Source organism: Astatotilapia calliptera, chromosome 6 (genome assembly GCF_964374335.1).
Source record: "Astatotilapia calliptera chromosome 6, fAstCal68.1, whole genome shotgun sequence".
In the NCBI taxonomy this organism is placed as follows: Eukaryota; Metazoa; Chordata; class Actinopteri; order Cichliformes; family Cichlidae; genus Astatotilapia; species Astatotilapia calliptera.
The window spans coordinates 4,541,314-4,556,946 of record NC_137427.1 but is presented as its reverse complement, the minus strand read 5'-3'; the positions used below and the strand labels follow the sequence as shown (position 1 = coordinate 4,556,946).

At 40.0% G+C, this 15,633-nt stretch overlaps 1 protein-coding gene across 4 annotated transcripts in view; it reads left to right on the top strand.

Moving 5' to 3' along the window:
- Window positions 1-15,633, top strand: part of rptor (regulatory associated protein of MTOR, complex 1) — a 198,478-nt gene that overhangs the window by 66,843 nt on the left and 116,002 nt on the right. For all 4 annotated transcript variants that reach the window (XM_026169798.2, XM_026169801.2, XM_026169800.2 and 1 more), the window contains 2 exons: window positions 6,128-6,286; window positions 7,943-8,089. In XM_026169798.2, coding sequence (XP_026025583.1) covers window positions 6,128-6,286; window positions 7,943-8,089 — 306 coding nt within the window. The remainder of the gene's footprint in view (window positions 1-6,127; window positions 6,287-7,942; window positions 8,090-15,633) is intronic.

Genomic DNA, 15,633 nt, shown 5'->3' with positions numbered 1-15,633 from the left:
TTTGAAAAGGTTGCCTGTTCTAAAGAGGTGACATGATGATGAATGGCAGCAGGGCTGGCACAGCGCACGCCTTTACAAAGAGTTTGTTTCCTGTAGCCTTAATGGAAATAGTGGAAGTGTTTTGCAGCGGTGGTGAAAGGTGGAGAAGCAACAGGCGAACAGCTGCAGTTTGACTCAGCCTCTGGAGACGCTCTGTCCTCACAGGAAGCTGGAGCTCCCCCTTCAGGTCAAGGCTGTTAGTGAGTCCATTTCTTTGGACAGGAACACTCGCGTCTCCCTCTCCAAGAAAACTGTAATTGGTATATTTAAATGGACTCTCCTAGGTGTCTTCCTCATACATATGAATTTGTCTTAATCTCTTTCTGCCACTTGAATTTTAAATGCTCAGCTGTCATGAATGTAAATCAGCAGCTTTGCTGAAGCATCTAAATACAATTGGGAATCATGTGAAATAACAGCTACAGAAAGTGTAAACACTTGTCCCACCTAACACTCTCGCCTTTCTGCACACCTCCCCCAGTTTCCACTATGAGTTCTGATTCCAGGCGCTGCACCTCCATCACTGCAGCTCCCTCACTAACGCCATTAAGCCATTCAGATACCACTTGATATCGTCGGGGCGAGCGCTGCGCCTCTCGACATTCAGACGCTTTTATCTGATTATGCCCAAATTGAGTCAGCCTGCAAGCTTTCCTCTCGCACTGCAAAGTCTTCCAGATACGGGAAGTTGAAATGTTGACATCTTTGATGAAGGTCTGTTCAGTCTGGCCATTGTATGATGTGACGGAACAATGAGCAAGTGGTAATTTTATTCTGCAAATCACAGCTCCCAACTGGGATTACACCATCCAGCACCGTTTAATTAAAAATCACACAGCTGTAACATTTAAACACAGAGGGTCATTAATAAGTTGTATAGTTCAATGAGTAATGAAGCCTACATGATACCTATAAATCAGTGATTCTACATCTGCTTGTTGTCCGGGAACATGAAGAGTGCAGGAGTTTTAGAAACAGGAGTTCTGGTGGAGCTTTTATACTGAAATTCGTATTTTCTGTTTATCTAATTTTGGGTCTTCTCACCCTTGTAGCAGAGAGGTGCACAAAATAACTTAAAGTTGCACTGTAATATTAATAAAGTTTGTATTGATGGAGGGGGAGTGTTTATGGTAACAAAATCAAATTTTTTTTCTGACACTTTTAAAAATATTCAAGTTGTGATAAAAGCTAGAAGCTGGAATAATAATGTGGTAGCTAGAAGGGATCCCTGGGTGTGTCCTAAAGTTGGAGAACCCATATCTTACATGGTTAGTGACGTTTGTGTTGGGAAGGAAAACAATCAGTCTGCTGCAGGGTTGGGTGCAAAGCTGTACTGTTATTTATTTATTTATTTTTGCAGTTTCTTTGATCTCTGTTGATGACATTTGGTTGATTAAGATACATGTTGCATCTTGTGATTGGGGAAAATGATTTGGCTATATATTTTTAAGCGTCAGGCGCTGCAGATTAATGCTGAAGGCAAAATAAAATTTAATGGTTGCTCACTGAATTTTAAAGGTGGCGATCAGTGCATGAATGTAGTGTTTTTATTTTTACATTTATTAGATAGTGACTTTGCAGGATGGAAAGTGAGAAGTTGACATGTAGCCATGAATCCAGGTTGGGATCAAACCCTTAATGCTTTGGTAAGTTGTAGCCTTGGTATACGGGACAAATTGAGGGAGTGACATAAGTGTTGTGGGGCCAAATAGAAAACTGGCAGAATGAGTGGTGGGATATGAAAATAAATACTGTGAGAATATTTATAATGAAGACTTCTGTATAGGTCTGTTTTGAAAAATAGTATTATTTTTTAATATCAAGTAATTAAAAGTTGATATTTGTGTTCTGTGAAGAGGATCTTAAATCAGTGAGCTGGTAAAATGAACCCTGTGCAGATCTGATTTGGTGTCTTGGTTTTTGTTTTGTCAGCTGTAAATTTCGCAAGAAGTTAAAGTTGAAATGTGACTTCTTCTGTGATTCAAAGCCATTTGGCTGTTTGATAAACGGCTGGTTGGTTGTGTAACAGAAGGACCTTGGTGAGTGTGATAATGATTCAGACTGGTCTAAACGGGTGCTTTTCTGTTGCATAACTAGTTGACACCTCTGTGTCCTTTCATGCATGCACACAAACATTTCACTTAATGAGCTGAAGGAGCGCCAACAATGCACATGTCCTCTGTCTCCTACCGTTAGTCCTTTTAAAGTTTCTTGAGTACCTTTTCCGCACAGGCATGAGCTTCACGCTGGTTTGCTCCTGCAAAATGACACAGCCCAGTGAAGTGTGGTCTAAAGTAAGCAAGAGGTGGCAGAAAAAAAACACAAGTTGACAGCAGTGAAGCAGCAGCAACACAATCTCAAACTCAGTGTTCTGCTTTTATTTTGTTTGTGAATTGTATCTACTGCTTTTGTTTTCTTATTGTGACTGCGCCTTATTCAAAAAACAAGAGATTTGGTACTATATATGTCATGTTTCATACACTTACTGCTATCAGCAGCTTGTTTGAAGTTCACACTCAGAAGTGTAAAAGCCTCCTTGTTTGCTCACAAATTGCACTTGCTTTTGTACCTTCTGTGATTCACTGTGTTAAGACCATTTTTCACAAGACTTCTATAAGCGTTGCACTTCGTGCATACTTTTTTTTGTTTAGCTGAAATTATTATTGTTCGATAATATGAAATGTGAAAACTTCTCTTAGGCGTTTGGCTTCTTGCAAAACAAAAACGCCTTTGTCTGAGTCAGGACGGTTTTTGGATGCTTGTCTTTGGTCTGCCAGCTGGTTAGTCACTTGTCAGCTGATTCAGATCCTTATTTTTGGTCTGGTATTTTCAAATGTGAACGTGGTCTTTCTTAAATGGAAGAAAACATTCAGGTTCAGCTTGTGTCCTCTTCAAAACAGCACGTGAAAATCTACTAACACGTGTAGTTATTAGAGTCTCTCCCCGCTGGGCTCACTGTTACCTAAAATAGTCTCATCAGTTTTCGTGGATTCATTTTGCTTTTCTGGCAATTCACTTGTTGATGTTAGTTCTCCATCAACAGCTTTGGCACCTGATAGCCACCAGTCTGCCATTAATATTGGAAGGTTTCCCAGGACAAAGCATCTTCTCTCTAAAAAGAACATTCGTAACATGGCTTAGGTTTGCAAAGTTGCATCTGAACGAACCACGGGACCTCAGGAACAGTTATATCGACACAAACACCTCATACCAACAGTCATGTTTGGTGGTGAAGAGGTGGTGATTTGGACTGGCTCTGCAACCAGAGGACTTGAGCATTTTGCTAAAATTGAGTCAACCATGAATTCCTCTGTATACCAATATATTCTAGAGTGAAATGTAATCTCACTGACAGCTACAGCTTGGATGAAATTAGTTCATGCCACAGCATAGCACAGATCACAAGCAGTGCATTAAATCTTTAACAAAATGACTGAAAAAGAAAAGAATCAGAGTCAAAGTCCAGACTTCAACTTGATTAAATTGCTGTGGCAAGATGTTAAGAGAGCTTAGCATAAATGAATATCCAAAAACCAATGAACTGAAGCAGAGCTATGAAGTAGAGTGGGTAAAAGTTTCATCTGCAGGAATGCGAGGGACTGATAGTCATTACAGAAAACAGTTATTTCAAGTTATTGCTGTTAAAGGTGGCTCTAAAAGCTGCTGAACCATTGGAGTTCTTAGTTGCTTGCTTTTGCAATTTGGCTTAGTTTTCATTAAATAATGGCATCCCATAATAAGTCATCTGAGGTTGTATTTAAATAATCTTGCTGAGGACCAAATGATTTTCTGAAATCAGATGATTGCAGAATAATATCCATCCTTTTTTCTTCACTCGTCCACTGTTCACTGATTTGTTTTCAGTTAAAATGATAAATACTATCATGTGTGATTTTCCAGTTTTCTTTTTTCCTTTTTATAACACGTTTCTGTGTCTGAGAGGAGAGCGGAAAGACTGCACAATATACATAGAGAAACACTCAAACTGCAGATTTATGAAATAAAAGAAAGACTTCCTGCACTTTTAAATGAGTATGAAGTTGCTGTGGAGAATGTGGACTTTGAAGTGTGGACTCAAGGTCACCTACTTTGTTGAAAAAGGAAGTTGATCTTAATAGCTTGTGCCCTTGTGAGCTCTGCAGAGTTTCTTTTACATTTCTCCAGTGTTCCTCTCCCTTTCAGAGCGCTTGAACATGAAACATGGCGTCTTTACTTCTTAGTTACATGGAGTTCAGTTCATCTTCGATAATTATTACTAAAAGTCTAAACCTGACTGCAGTGTAAGACACATTGTCCTTGAACAGTTTGGTTCTCGTCCTGTTTACTAGTTGTTGATCATAAAAATATCTCTAATTAAAATGAACACAAGTAAGCTTCTGTTTAAGTATGTAAGCCTTGAGGGGACTGATTTTGAGAGTTGGTGCTATATAAATAAAAACTGAATTTCATTTAATTTTCTTGATTCAATGCACTTGTGCACTAAAGCCATACCATGCAGTAGGTGCATCTACTAAAAATCTCGGATCAGTCCCAAAATCGGTGATATGCTTGTGAAAACGATAACACGAAAGATGTCATATGTTATGTTCAATTTGATAACATTTACTCAGGGGTTGCACTGGTAGCTGCCTGTATTTTTGGATAAGTGGATTCGTCAGTCCTTCTGTAAACCTTCAGTCTACTGTATCATTATTATTATTATTATTATTATTATTATTATTATTATTAGGAATCCAAATTAACTTCCAACAAGGAGGTTAAGGTTTTGGTGGTGCTTGCATGTGTGTGTCTGTCATTCTGTTTTTAAAAGCTTGAAAAGTTTTGAATGAATAAAACTTCGATAGAACTTTGTAGGGGTGTAAAGTGAGGTCATGTTAATAAACAATAGAAATTTGTCTCAATCCCTTCAAGGTCATCATAATGATTTATTGGCTAATATATTGCTCTCCTTTAAGGTAAGTAGAGCCAAAGGTCAAAGTGAAAATAATGCTACATGTAGCTATTCAAATGACAGTGGGTTACAGGAGTGTAGTTGATTCATTTTCTTATAGCTTTGTTATGTACATTACCGTAACAGGTTATAACTGTTTAAATAAATAACTGCCACACATGAGCTACATCCACTTTAAGGGAAAATAATAAAAATAAAAACTTAAAATGAAGTAATTGTATATTAAAATGGGGTTCGACAGGGCAAATAGGAAAAGCCTGCACTTTGCACTTGTTTTTACTGCACTACAAACATAAGTACTTAAAGTATGTTTAAAAAAACAAAGAAAATAAACTTCTGTTGCCTTAAAAGCAAATACTGCACAGAGATGACGCTGCCTTGGCGAAGGTTTGTGCTCTCTGAGTGCTTCTTGTTTGTTTTGTTTTCTTGGTTTATGTTTCACATAGAAAATAATTTCCAATCTTAGCCACTCTCACTGATGGAATAAAGCAGAGTGGTGAACTTCATCCTTCCTGAAACATCAGTCAACAGATCTCAAAAGGTTATTTATAGACTACAGTCCCACAACGATGCAACTCGAAGTGCTTCACAGAAAGATGCATCAATACAACTTGTTTTGGACATTACAGGTGCACATTATCCCCCCACATTCCTGCACAGTTTAAAGCTAGACTGAAAATGTTCTGCAAGATTATTCTCAAGTCCACCCTCCACATCAGCTGCCATACCTTTTAGTCTGCTCCGTCGCCTAATATGGAGAGAATTTAAAGAAGTGTCCTGTGCTGGGACACACTGTAAAAATTGATGCAGCCATATATATATTCATTCAGAACAGACCAATAAGTGCTTCATACACCAAAAGCTGATTTTTTTTACTTCCCAGCTAAGCAAAACAGCGAATAACCAAAATGTGGTTGTTTATTTGTTCAAAACCAAGGGCCTGTGAGTGCTGCTGAATCAAAGAAAAAGAAAACAAAGAAAGTTAGACTGACGCAGGACGACTGAACTGCAAAGGAAAGAAAAATTAAATGCAGCACATCTCCCTGCCCGAAACAAAACGCAGAGCAGCAGTGTCCTTGTTCCCAGTGTGACTAAGGCATCAATCATTGTGACATCTTTTCTTCCCTCCTCTTTCAGGCCCGTTACAAGCAGAGTCTGGACCCCACGGTGGATGAAGTGAAGAAACTGTGCACGTCACTCAGACGCAATGCCAAGGAAGAACGAGTCCTCTTCCACTACAACGGCCACGGCGTGCCACGACCTACTGTCAATGGAGAGATCTGGGTTTTTAATAAGGTACCACACATGCACAGACGATATCGGGCCTTCACAGATCTTTCTAATCAGACCTACACTGTCACGTTCACAAGCCATGATGGTGTTAGCTGTTTACTGCTGTCATTTCCAAGGACGACTTGATTATTTGTCGCTGAAATGTCACAGGCTGTGCTTACACGTGCACTAAACCAAAGCAAAGTAAAATAAACATGTTTTCACATGCTTTCATTGGAGTAATGCTGTTTAGTCTCCAGCAGAGCTCATAATCCCTGCATTACTTTATTCACAAATAACCAGACAGGCCATTTGCATCTTAAACTATAGGCAGTTCATTTTTGGACCTAATAAGATGTATGAGGTGCGATTGGAAAGTTTCAGGAACGTGCCTGTGAAAATCAAAAGGCTATACATGATTTAATTTTGGGTGATCTCCCATTCAAGATCATCCTCTTATGTACCCGTGAAGTGTCCTCAGCATTTCTATATCAGTCTTTAAACATCCCGTTATGTCATTTCATGCTTGTGCTTTGGCAATAGGTGCTGGAGATCGTTCATTTAGAAACACCGATGTTTATTTTCAGGAATTAGACAAAGGCGCACAGAGCAACATCTGGCAGTTGGTCCAGATGATGAGTGACGATTGTGTTTGTTTTTCCAGTGCAAAGTGGCTCTCTGTCACGCACCACAGGTACAGGAAAAATGTACTTTGATGTAGTCCAGTCATTTGTCGTAAATGAAGGAGTCCAAATATCTCACAGGTCATTGTAGTGCAATTAAAAGTTTCTGCACAAAGACAGAAACTGTGAATTTGTATCTAAAGGTATAAGTAGATACTGCATGCATCTTAGTAGCTAATATACTTGTTTTGGATCAGTCAGTATGGTACTGCTGGCAGTCAGCCTGTGTAACTGAAGCACTTTGGAGTAGTAACTCCTGAAGTGTTCACCTAGAAGCTTAAAGTGGACCGAGGCTCCTGTGGCTAAAATGCAGGTTAAAAAAAAAGATGTTTTCAGTTTCTTGGAACATTCTTGCAGTCAGAAAATAACTTGACAACCAGACATTAAATCAAATCTCACCTGGTTGCTGTGATCTCAGCATCGCACTGATGCGGACAGACTCGCTGACTTTGGGGAATCAGATATAAAATCTGGAGTTGTTCATCATCTTGTCCTGTAAGTAAGCACCCACTTACAATGATGCACCGCTGCTGTCGAGCGCTAGCGTTTGGCTCCACGTCCTCAGTGTACCCTCGGGCCTAATGTCCTCTCCCTCTTTTCTTTCGCATTTTATTCGGTATTCCTTATCCTATAAAATGAAGCTGCAGTGTCGCTGGCTGCTGTAACAGGACATCAGTGGGGGATTTGATGTGGACACGGGCATCACAGAAGGTGCGAAGAACCAAATTTTCCAATAAGTGTAGGGGAGAGCACCTTTATTGCACCATGGGTATTAGATTTATATTCCTCGGTCTGTGTTCCCATCGTCCCCATTTTTCCTCTGCCTCACTCCGGTTTTCTCTTTTTCTCGCTCGTCTGCTCGCACTCTTCATCAAACAGATGACTGCTTAATAATTAAACACAAATCTATAAAAGTGAGTTATCAGCAATAACATGATGCACCTATCTCTCCAATTCCTCACTCTGACGTTATCCCCTCCTGCCTTCTCTTTCTCAGAACTACACCCAGTACATCCCGCTGTCCATCTACGACCTGCAGACGTGGATGGGGAGCCCGTCCATTTTTGTGTACGACTGCTCCAACGCGGGAATCATCGTCAAGTCGTTCAAACAGTTTGCCCTGCAGAGAGAGCAGGAGCTGGAGGTGAGGCAAAAACGCACAGCGTGAACGAGTTGGTAGCAGGGTGGTAATTGGGGGGAAAAAAGACTTAAAGAATGAGCTGAGTCATACAAGCACACGCAGACACAGTGTGCGAGCAAACAGGGCAAAATGATGTGTTGGTATTTAAGAGTTATTAGCAGCAAACTGGGTGATTCATCCGATTGCAGTCACACTGAGCACACACTCACATATGTATACAGCATTTATAAAGGACTAATTGGTGTCACCGAGAGTCGACTCGTGATTCGCAGCTGGAACCTTTTCTAATAAAAATCCAAGATGTCTTCAGTGCGGTGATGCAGCCAATCAAATAGGCAGCTGGATCTAAATGATTGAGTTTTGGTTTCATCACCAATCTCTCACACACACACACACACACACACACACACACACACACACACACACACACACACACACACACACACACACACACAGCACTACCAGCCCCAGTCCTCTCAGTGCTTCATCTTTTTATTACGTTTTTTTTCTCTCTTTCTCTCTCCGGCTATGGCGTGTTATGTGAATTCATAATGAGATGGTGCTGTCATTCATCTCAATTATTCATGGAGAAGTTTCAGCCAGACTGTAGATTAGCTGGAGAGGAGAAGGAGAGGGAGGGAGGTACAGGATGAACAGTACAGAGCAGGAGGCAGAGCGAGAGTAAAGAAGAGCTGCTGTGCGTGCTGAGTTACCCGTTAAAGTGAAGGCAAAGGCAGCAGCCAAACTGCTGAGTCGCCGCAACGCTCGTCACAAGTGTCTCTCCATCCTTTGCTTCTTCTTTGCTTCTTCTGCTCTTTTCTGTCAAAGTTTGCTCAGGTCGAGTCCAAGGCTGAAATCACAATTCTCATTTGGTGTAGCATCACACAGGTTCCTTCACAAACCGCTTAGTCTAAATCAAAAATCCTCCAAAAATCTTGTTTTTGAGTGATTCAGAATGAGCCGCTCTACTGGAAAGTGCCTAAAGGCAAAAGTGCCCCATTCAGTTATACGTTGGGGGACCAAAAAGCAACAAACTCATCACTTTAGAACAAAATTTTATTTTTTTTTTTGCCTTTCCCATTTGGTTCTTTAGCCATCAGAATTGTTGTCTGAAGACCAACAAGGATACCCAATGGATTTACTTTGCCAAATGGATCATCGTGGCATTGCCGTACTGTGGTGAGAGGTAAAATAATTTCTTTCTCATCACACAAAAAGAAAGAAGAAAACAAAAATGTTCAGGAATTAGAAAAAAACCATCAAATCACTAGAAGAAGCCTACGCGTGCGACCAAGATCAGGAAACATTGAACAAAATACGCAAAACAAAACTAGAATTAAATGAAATTATTAATAAAAAACACAATTCCTTATACAAAGACTTCGCTTGCAGAATTTTGAACACAGTAACAAATCAGGTCGATTTCTAGCTAACCAGCTAAAAATAAATAAAGAAAAAACAACTATATGTGCTGCTAAAGATTTATCGGGGAACACAATATATGATCCTGGAAGAATAAACAACATTTTTAGGGATTTCTATGAAACTTTATACTCACCACAAATAAACCCATCTAAAAATGAAATTGATTTGTTTCTTGACAACGTAACTCTTCCAAAATTACTAGACAGTCAAGCAATGGCACTGGATTCGCCACTGACGCCAGGTAAACTCCAGGAAGCCCTGATAAGTATGCCCAATAATAAGGCTCCAGGTCCAGACGGCTTCCCTGCAGAATTCTACAACGAATTCTGGACAATTTTGGCACCAGTATTCCACAGCATGTTGCAGGAAATCGAGGAAAATGGCAGACTACCACCAAATATGAATTCTGCCAACATTAGTCTCCTGCTAAAACCAGGAAAAGACCCTTTATTTCCCTCAAGCTATCGTCCAATTTCTCTTTTAAATGTAGACCTTAAAATAATCTGCAAAGCTCTCTCAAAGAGATTAGAGAAAATGACCCCCCTCTTAATTCATCCTGACCAAACTGGTTTCATAAAAGGTCGGCACTCCTCAACAAACACTTGTAGATTACTTAATTTAATAGACTACTCATACAATAAAAACATCGAAACCATAATATTATCTCTAGATGCAGAACAAAATTTCTTGAAGGCTCACGTGAACCTTAAAAGTGGTGCAAGGTTTCCTGTTGTTTTATGACCAATTATGATTTAGCTGTTATATGCAAGGGAATAAATATCTGGTGGATTGCTGGGACTAATCAACATAATAGACTTGCAAAAACCCTGAAGGTAACCTGGCTCATAGTTTGGATTTTATTTATTTTTATTAATTCAAATATTATTCCCTTTTCCAAAAGTCGCTGCAAGTTTAACACATTAACCATATTTTTAAGTGTTTTTCCCAACTACTTAAAATTATCAATAAATGAGCTTTAAATTAGTTTTTGATGAATCGAAGAGAAAGAGGAGCAGCTGAAATGCTCACTTTCATTAAAGCATAGATGCAGTTTTTTGTCTTTCCTCAAAATAACAGAAGTGAAAAAGATTAGAAAAAATCAGCTTTTACTTTTTGCTTACCCCCCAAAATGCTTGGCCAATAATTCGAGTATGTGACGCCTTTCTAATGGTGTGGAAGTAGCATGTTAGCATCAATCAGGGAACAATGTGAGCACAAACCTCTCATTGTCTCATAGTTGTAGCTAATTTGAAAAGAGGGAAATACTTAAAGGGTCACCAGGGATTTTTGAAAGCGAACCGAGGTAAGACTTGCAGGGAGTGCTGTCTGTTGTTAGTTGAGCATATCACAGACTTGGGATTAAAGCTTTCAGCATGACTGCGGTCAACGATGCACTGATGTATTAGCTGAATATTTGCGTCTAGTGTCAGTAGCTGATATTCATCTCTTGTCATCGAGTTTGTGCTCACGAAATCATTGATTGAATGCCTTTTAAAAGGTAATTTAAAAAAGTGTTTCTCTAAAAAGAGTGTAAAATAAAATAAAACATGCCAGAAATATTGACATTAGCTATCACCCAAATGATTATTTTAAACATTTCTATCTACATTGGCCCAGATTTTCATCTGTAACCTCACTGTAGCCACTGAAAGCTGAGATGTGCTGTGCAGAAGGACTATATTTATATTTTTCATAGCAGGGCACAAAGCCTACTCCAAACGCATTAGCTGCATCGTTGCACAAAAACTTTGAGAGACTCAGAGTTCAACTGTAGCCTTTCAGTGAAGAAATAAGCCGAGGAGGCCTTTAGGTTAAATGTACATCCATAAGCGTTTTTCACTTTTCCACCTCAGTGCTCGCCCGTCTCACCCACTCACACAGGAAGTGTATAATTGGAAGATAACGAGAGGCGATACCGTCCAGTGAATTTAAAAAAGTAAAAATAAATCATACAGCAGATCATCCAAGCAGGGCGTCTCCCACCTCACCCACACGTTTGTGCACTCATACACAGACGAGTGGCCGCAAATGGAATCGTCCAACGACACCTGTTAATGAACACGGGGCGAACGTGATTCACGTAGAACCACAGGCCTGAACTCACCAGGGACGGCGTTATTTGGAAGCGCCATGATGCAGATGAAGGAGTATAAAGGAGCCGGATGGGGTGAAAATATGAAAGGAGGAGGAAGTGTTTTAGCACTCCTCCACAGTCCCATATCGAGCTCCTCCTGTGGTCCTTTCAGTCCGCCAGTGGGCCTGAGTGTGTGTCTGTGTGTTGGCTCTGAGTGTGCTATTATGGGGCCACCTGGTTCCTTTTATATATGTCATCACTTCCTGCGTGCGCTCAGTGAACATGCTCACTGCATTAGCTGTGGGACGGAAAGATGTGTGTGTGAATCACTGCAATGCACACAGCTATGGTACGCTGGACTATAAGAGCGTGTGTGTGTTGTCTGTGTGGTGTTTGTGTTACTGGCGCTTCCAGGATGCTCACATTAAGCCTCCACTTGCTCCTTCTATCATTTTAATGAATAATGAATGCAGGGCTGCAAAAATGTTTCTCGACTAAAGTAGCTCCCATGCGTGACTGTGCGCTTCCTCTGTTAGCATGATACGTATAACATCCCCCGCCCGTCCCGAGGATTAGTCTCGTGATTAGTGTCAATGTTTTCTTGTTTTGTTCTTCTTCTTTTTTTTCCGTTAAAAAAAATAATTCTCAGCAATTAAATCGTCCCCTGATCTCCCCGCTGGAGGAGAGAGAGAAAAGAAAGCTGTCATGGTGATTTTCATGGTAATTTGCGAGATTACAATATGCTAATGTGATAATTACAGTGGCTGTTTGGCGTTAATCAGCTTCTGCTGGCAGAGTTATTGTATTTACCGTTAGGATTAGCGCAGCCCACCGTCACATGCTTTCGCCAGATTTCTTTCAAGAGACAGTGTTGTTCTGAGGTTGACTCGACGAGAGGCTTTAGAAAGGCGCGCGCCGCTTTGTTTGTGATATCGGTCTCTGCGAGCGAGTTGACGTTTTCCTCATTAGAGAGATGAAGATTGGCACAGATGCATTCGCGGGGGCTCCCAGTCACGCCTGCGAGCATTTCATAGAGGAGGAACGTATTCGTTTGATAGGAGAGCAATGCACAGCTGCACATGTCATCACCTCTCCATTAAGAACACCTACTCTTCTGTATTTTTAATAATGCTAATTTATTCATGTGTGTGCAGAGCAGTACAGTAAATCTGAGCTTTTACATTTTTTACTACTTACTATAGAGCCAGCTAATGAGTTATTGGACTGGCACAGGGCTGGAAGACTGAGCAATGAGGCATTATATAAAACTACACTTCCTCCATCACAGGCATTTCCTGTACCTTTTAATTACCTTATTTCCAAACTGCGTTAGAAGTATTCTGGACAATGAATTCAGCTTATTGCAGCTTTCTGAATAAAATGTGCCTGCGGATCATTTGTTTTTGTTTGCTTGTCTCGTCCTGTGATGCTGCTCAGGTGCAAAAAGAGAGGCGCGTCCCCTCCGTGCATGCCTCAGGTGTTCTGAGGTTTTACTCTGGCTTGCGTCAGACGCTGAGCTGCAGCACTCATAAGCTGTGGAGATCCAGGAAAGAGATTCCTGTCAGGCGCTGTGCTTTGTTACAGAATCACATTTGGACAAACCTGAATCAAGTAAAGGAATGCTTATGGAGTGCTCACTTGGTCTGTTTAATCGTGCTCTGGATACAACTGAAGTAAATTTGACATTTTGAATGAATTAATTAACATTTTCAATTCTCCAGATTGGTTTTAATATAATTGCTTGTCTAGAAATTGTGCAAAATCAAACACATCTTTCCTTTGTATTAAATGCTATCACATGGCATGTTTTTAAATCCATAAATGTCCAGACTCCTGCACCCTTTGTTTGTATGCTGGTGCTCATGGGATTTGTTGCTTGCCGGCTATGTGATTATGTGTTCTTTTGATAGTGTAGCTTGATTGCCAAAGCTTGTAGTGTATTCTCTCGCTCTGTGACAGGCAGTCTGAAGATTCTCGCAACTGCTCGTCCCCCTCCACCTTTATGTCTGTAATCCCAAAAGTGTTTGCACACACTAAAAGAGTTTTAGCACTTAAAGCAACATTTTCTGCTGCAGCAAACAGCTGTTCAGAGTGTCTACGGCTCTTCAAGCGGTCTTAGAGGAACAATTTGTAATTTATATCTACAGTTAGACCAGCTGTGCAGTGTATGATCACAGTGTGTTTATGCATCCCACACAAACACTGCAGACCCTAAAAGTAAGGTTGCACTCACGCTGCTTCCTGTAAATCAAACACACATGTTGACTTTTATCCAGCACTGGAACAAAGAACATGGAGATTAGTTCACTTAAAAAATTACTTCTATCACCTTTAGCTATATATAACTATATATAACTTTAGGTGTTTTGAATCTCATTACAGCTTATTCATTATATATTGTGTTTTCAGTCAGTTAAATCTATAATTCCAAGTGTGTACTCAAGAATCGACGAAACAAACATATATAGTATCTCATCACCTGTGAAATGATGATTTCAGAGGTCTACGTTTTGTTCAGTCTAAAGTTAGGATTTGCAGACCAAACACTGGATTGTACTGTGCATCTTTTTAGGTTTCCCCATCTGCTGCAATCGCATTTTAGTCTTCGACTTTATGTCCAAAATCTATCAAACGTGTGCCAGATGCTTTGCTGATGCAAGAGTTTTTACGGTGGCTCAACCAAAGTTACAAATCTGTAATACCTGACATCAATATGATAATTTCATGCTTTTTCTGCACGTTATTTTATGGAGTCAACTAAATCGAGGAGATTTTCCATTTATTTTAAATCTGATTTCACAGCACTGCCAAAGTAGTTAAATGAAGTACAGTGAAAGTCTAAAAGCCTGCTTATGATGTATTTAGACTTTTAAAACTGGACTTATAAGGACAAAAATGAAGAAATCCAGCAGGTTAAAAAATCAATGCCGTGGCAGTGTGCTGTTAGCAGAGCATACACAGCAGTGTAAACATCACTGCTACATAAACAGCCAAAGAAAGAAACAAAGCTCAATGCAAACTCGGCAGGTTAAAAAGGAAGCTGTTGATGCCTCTTTACAGCTGCATATTATTTTATTCTGGTCTCCTTTGCATATTTCACTATCAGAACAACCCTGATCGATCCTGGTGCAGCCCCTCAGTTCGTCCTCTGGCTGTCATGTTGTTTTTGTTTTGTTGCATATTAGAAACCGAAGCTGTTTCACACTCATGATCAGTATGAACAGAACTGTTTAACTATGTAACTATGTATGTGGCACATTTTTAAGTACATCCTTAACTTGTTCTACAGAGTTGATAATTCTGATGGTTCTTTACTAAAGAATATATGTCTGTGCAGTCAGAAACACCGTCTGGTAAACAGTTAGTTCTTTATTTATCCGAATCTGTCTGTAATTTCTCAGAGCTGTCAGATATTTCTTTACTTTTTCCTAAATTAGATGCTGCGATGATAAAATATTTGATTGTGCTTTGTCCTCGGACAGTTTATGGTGGAGTTCTGATGGAACAATAAAAGAGGCGAGATTCGGTCTCCGCAGCTCGTGACTTCAGCAATGAGTTCACTGATCGTGGATGTCTTTTAGGAGCAGCGCTGTGGTCTCTGTTACAAATACAAACTTATTTGGCATATAATAATAAAAAAAACTATTTACAAGCTGTGTGAAGCAGTCTTCAGTCTTTTAAAGTAATAGTTCCCTGTGCTTTGGAGAAAAGAGGCAACGATAATAATACTAATAATATAACAGTCTCCCTGGCTAATTTCCTGCTAAAATTAGGCAGGGCTGCAGAATGAAAGAAACAAGAAATAGCAGTCAGTGATGATAAAGGGAAGTCTTGGATTGCTGCCTCCATTAAGACCCACAGCTCATTAAAGTTTACTAAGCAAAAGACAGGAAACGTATTGAACTCCCAGGAAACAAATCAACAGCACAATGAGCACATAGATAGTCAAGAGCTCCAAATATAATTAAAGTTTTACATCATACACAGGCCTCTCTCATTTTTTACATTTGCAAATATTGACTGAGCCGCCCCAGAGTGTTAAAGTATC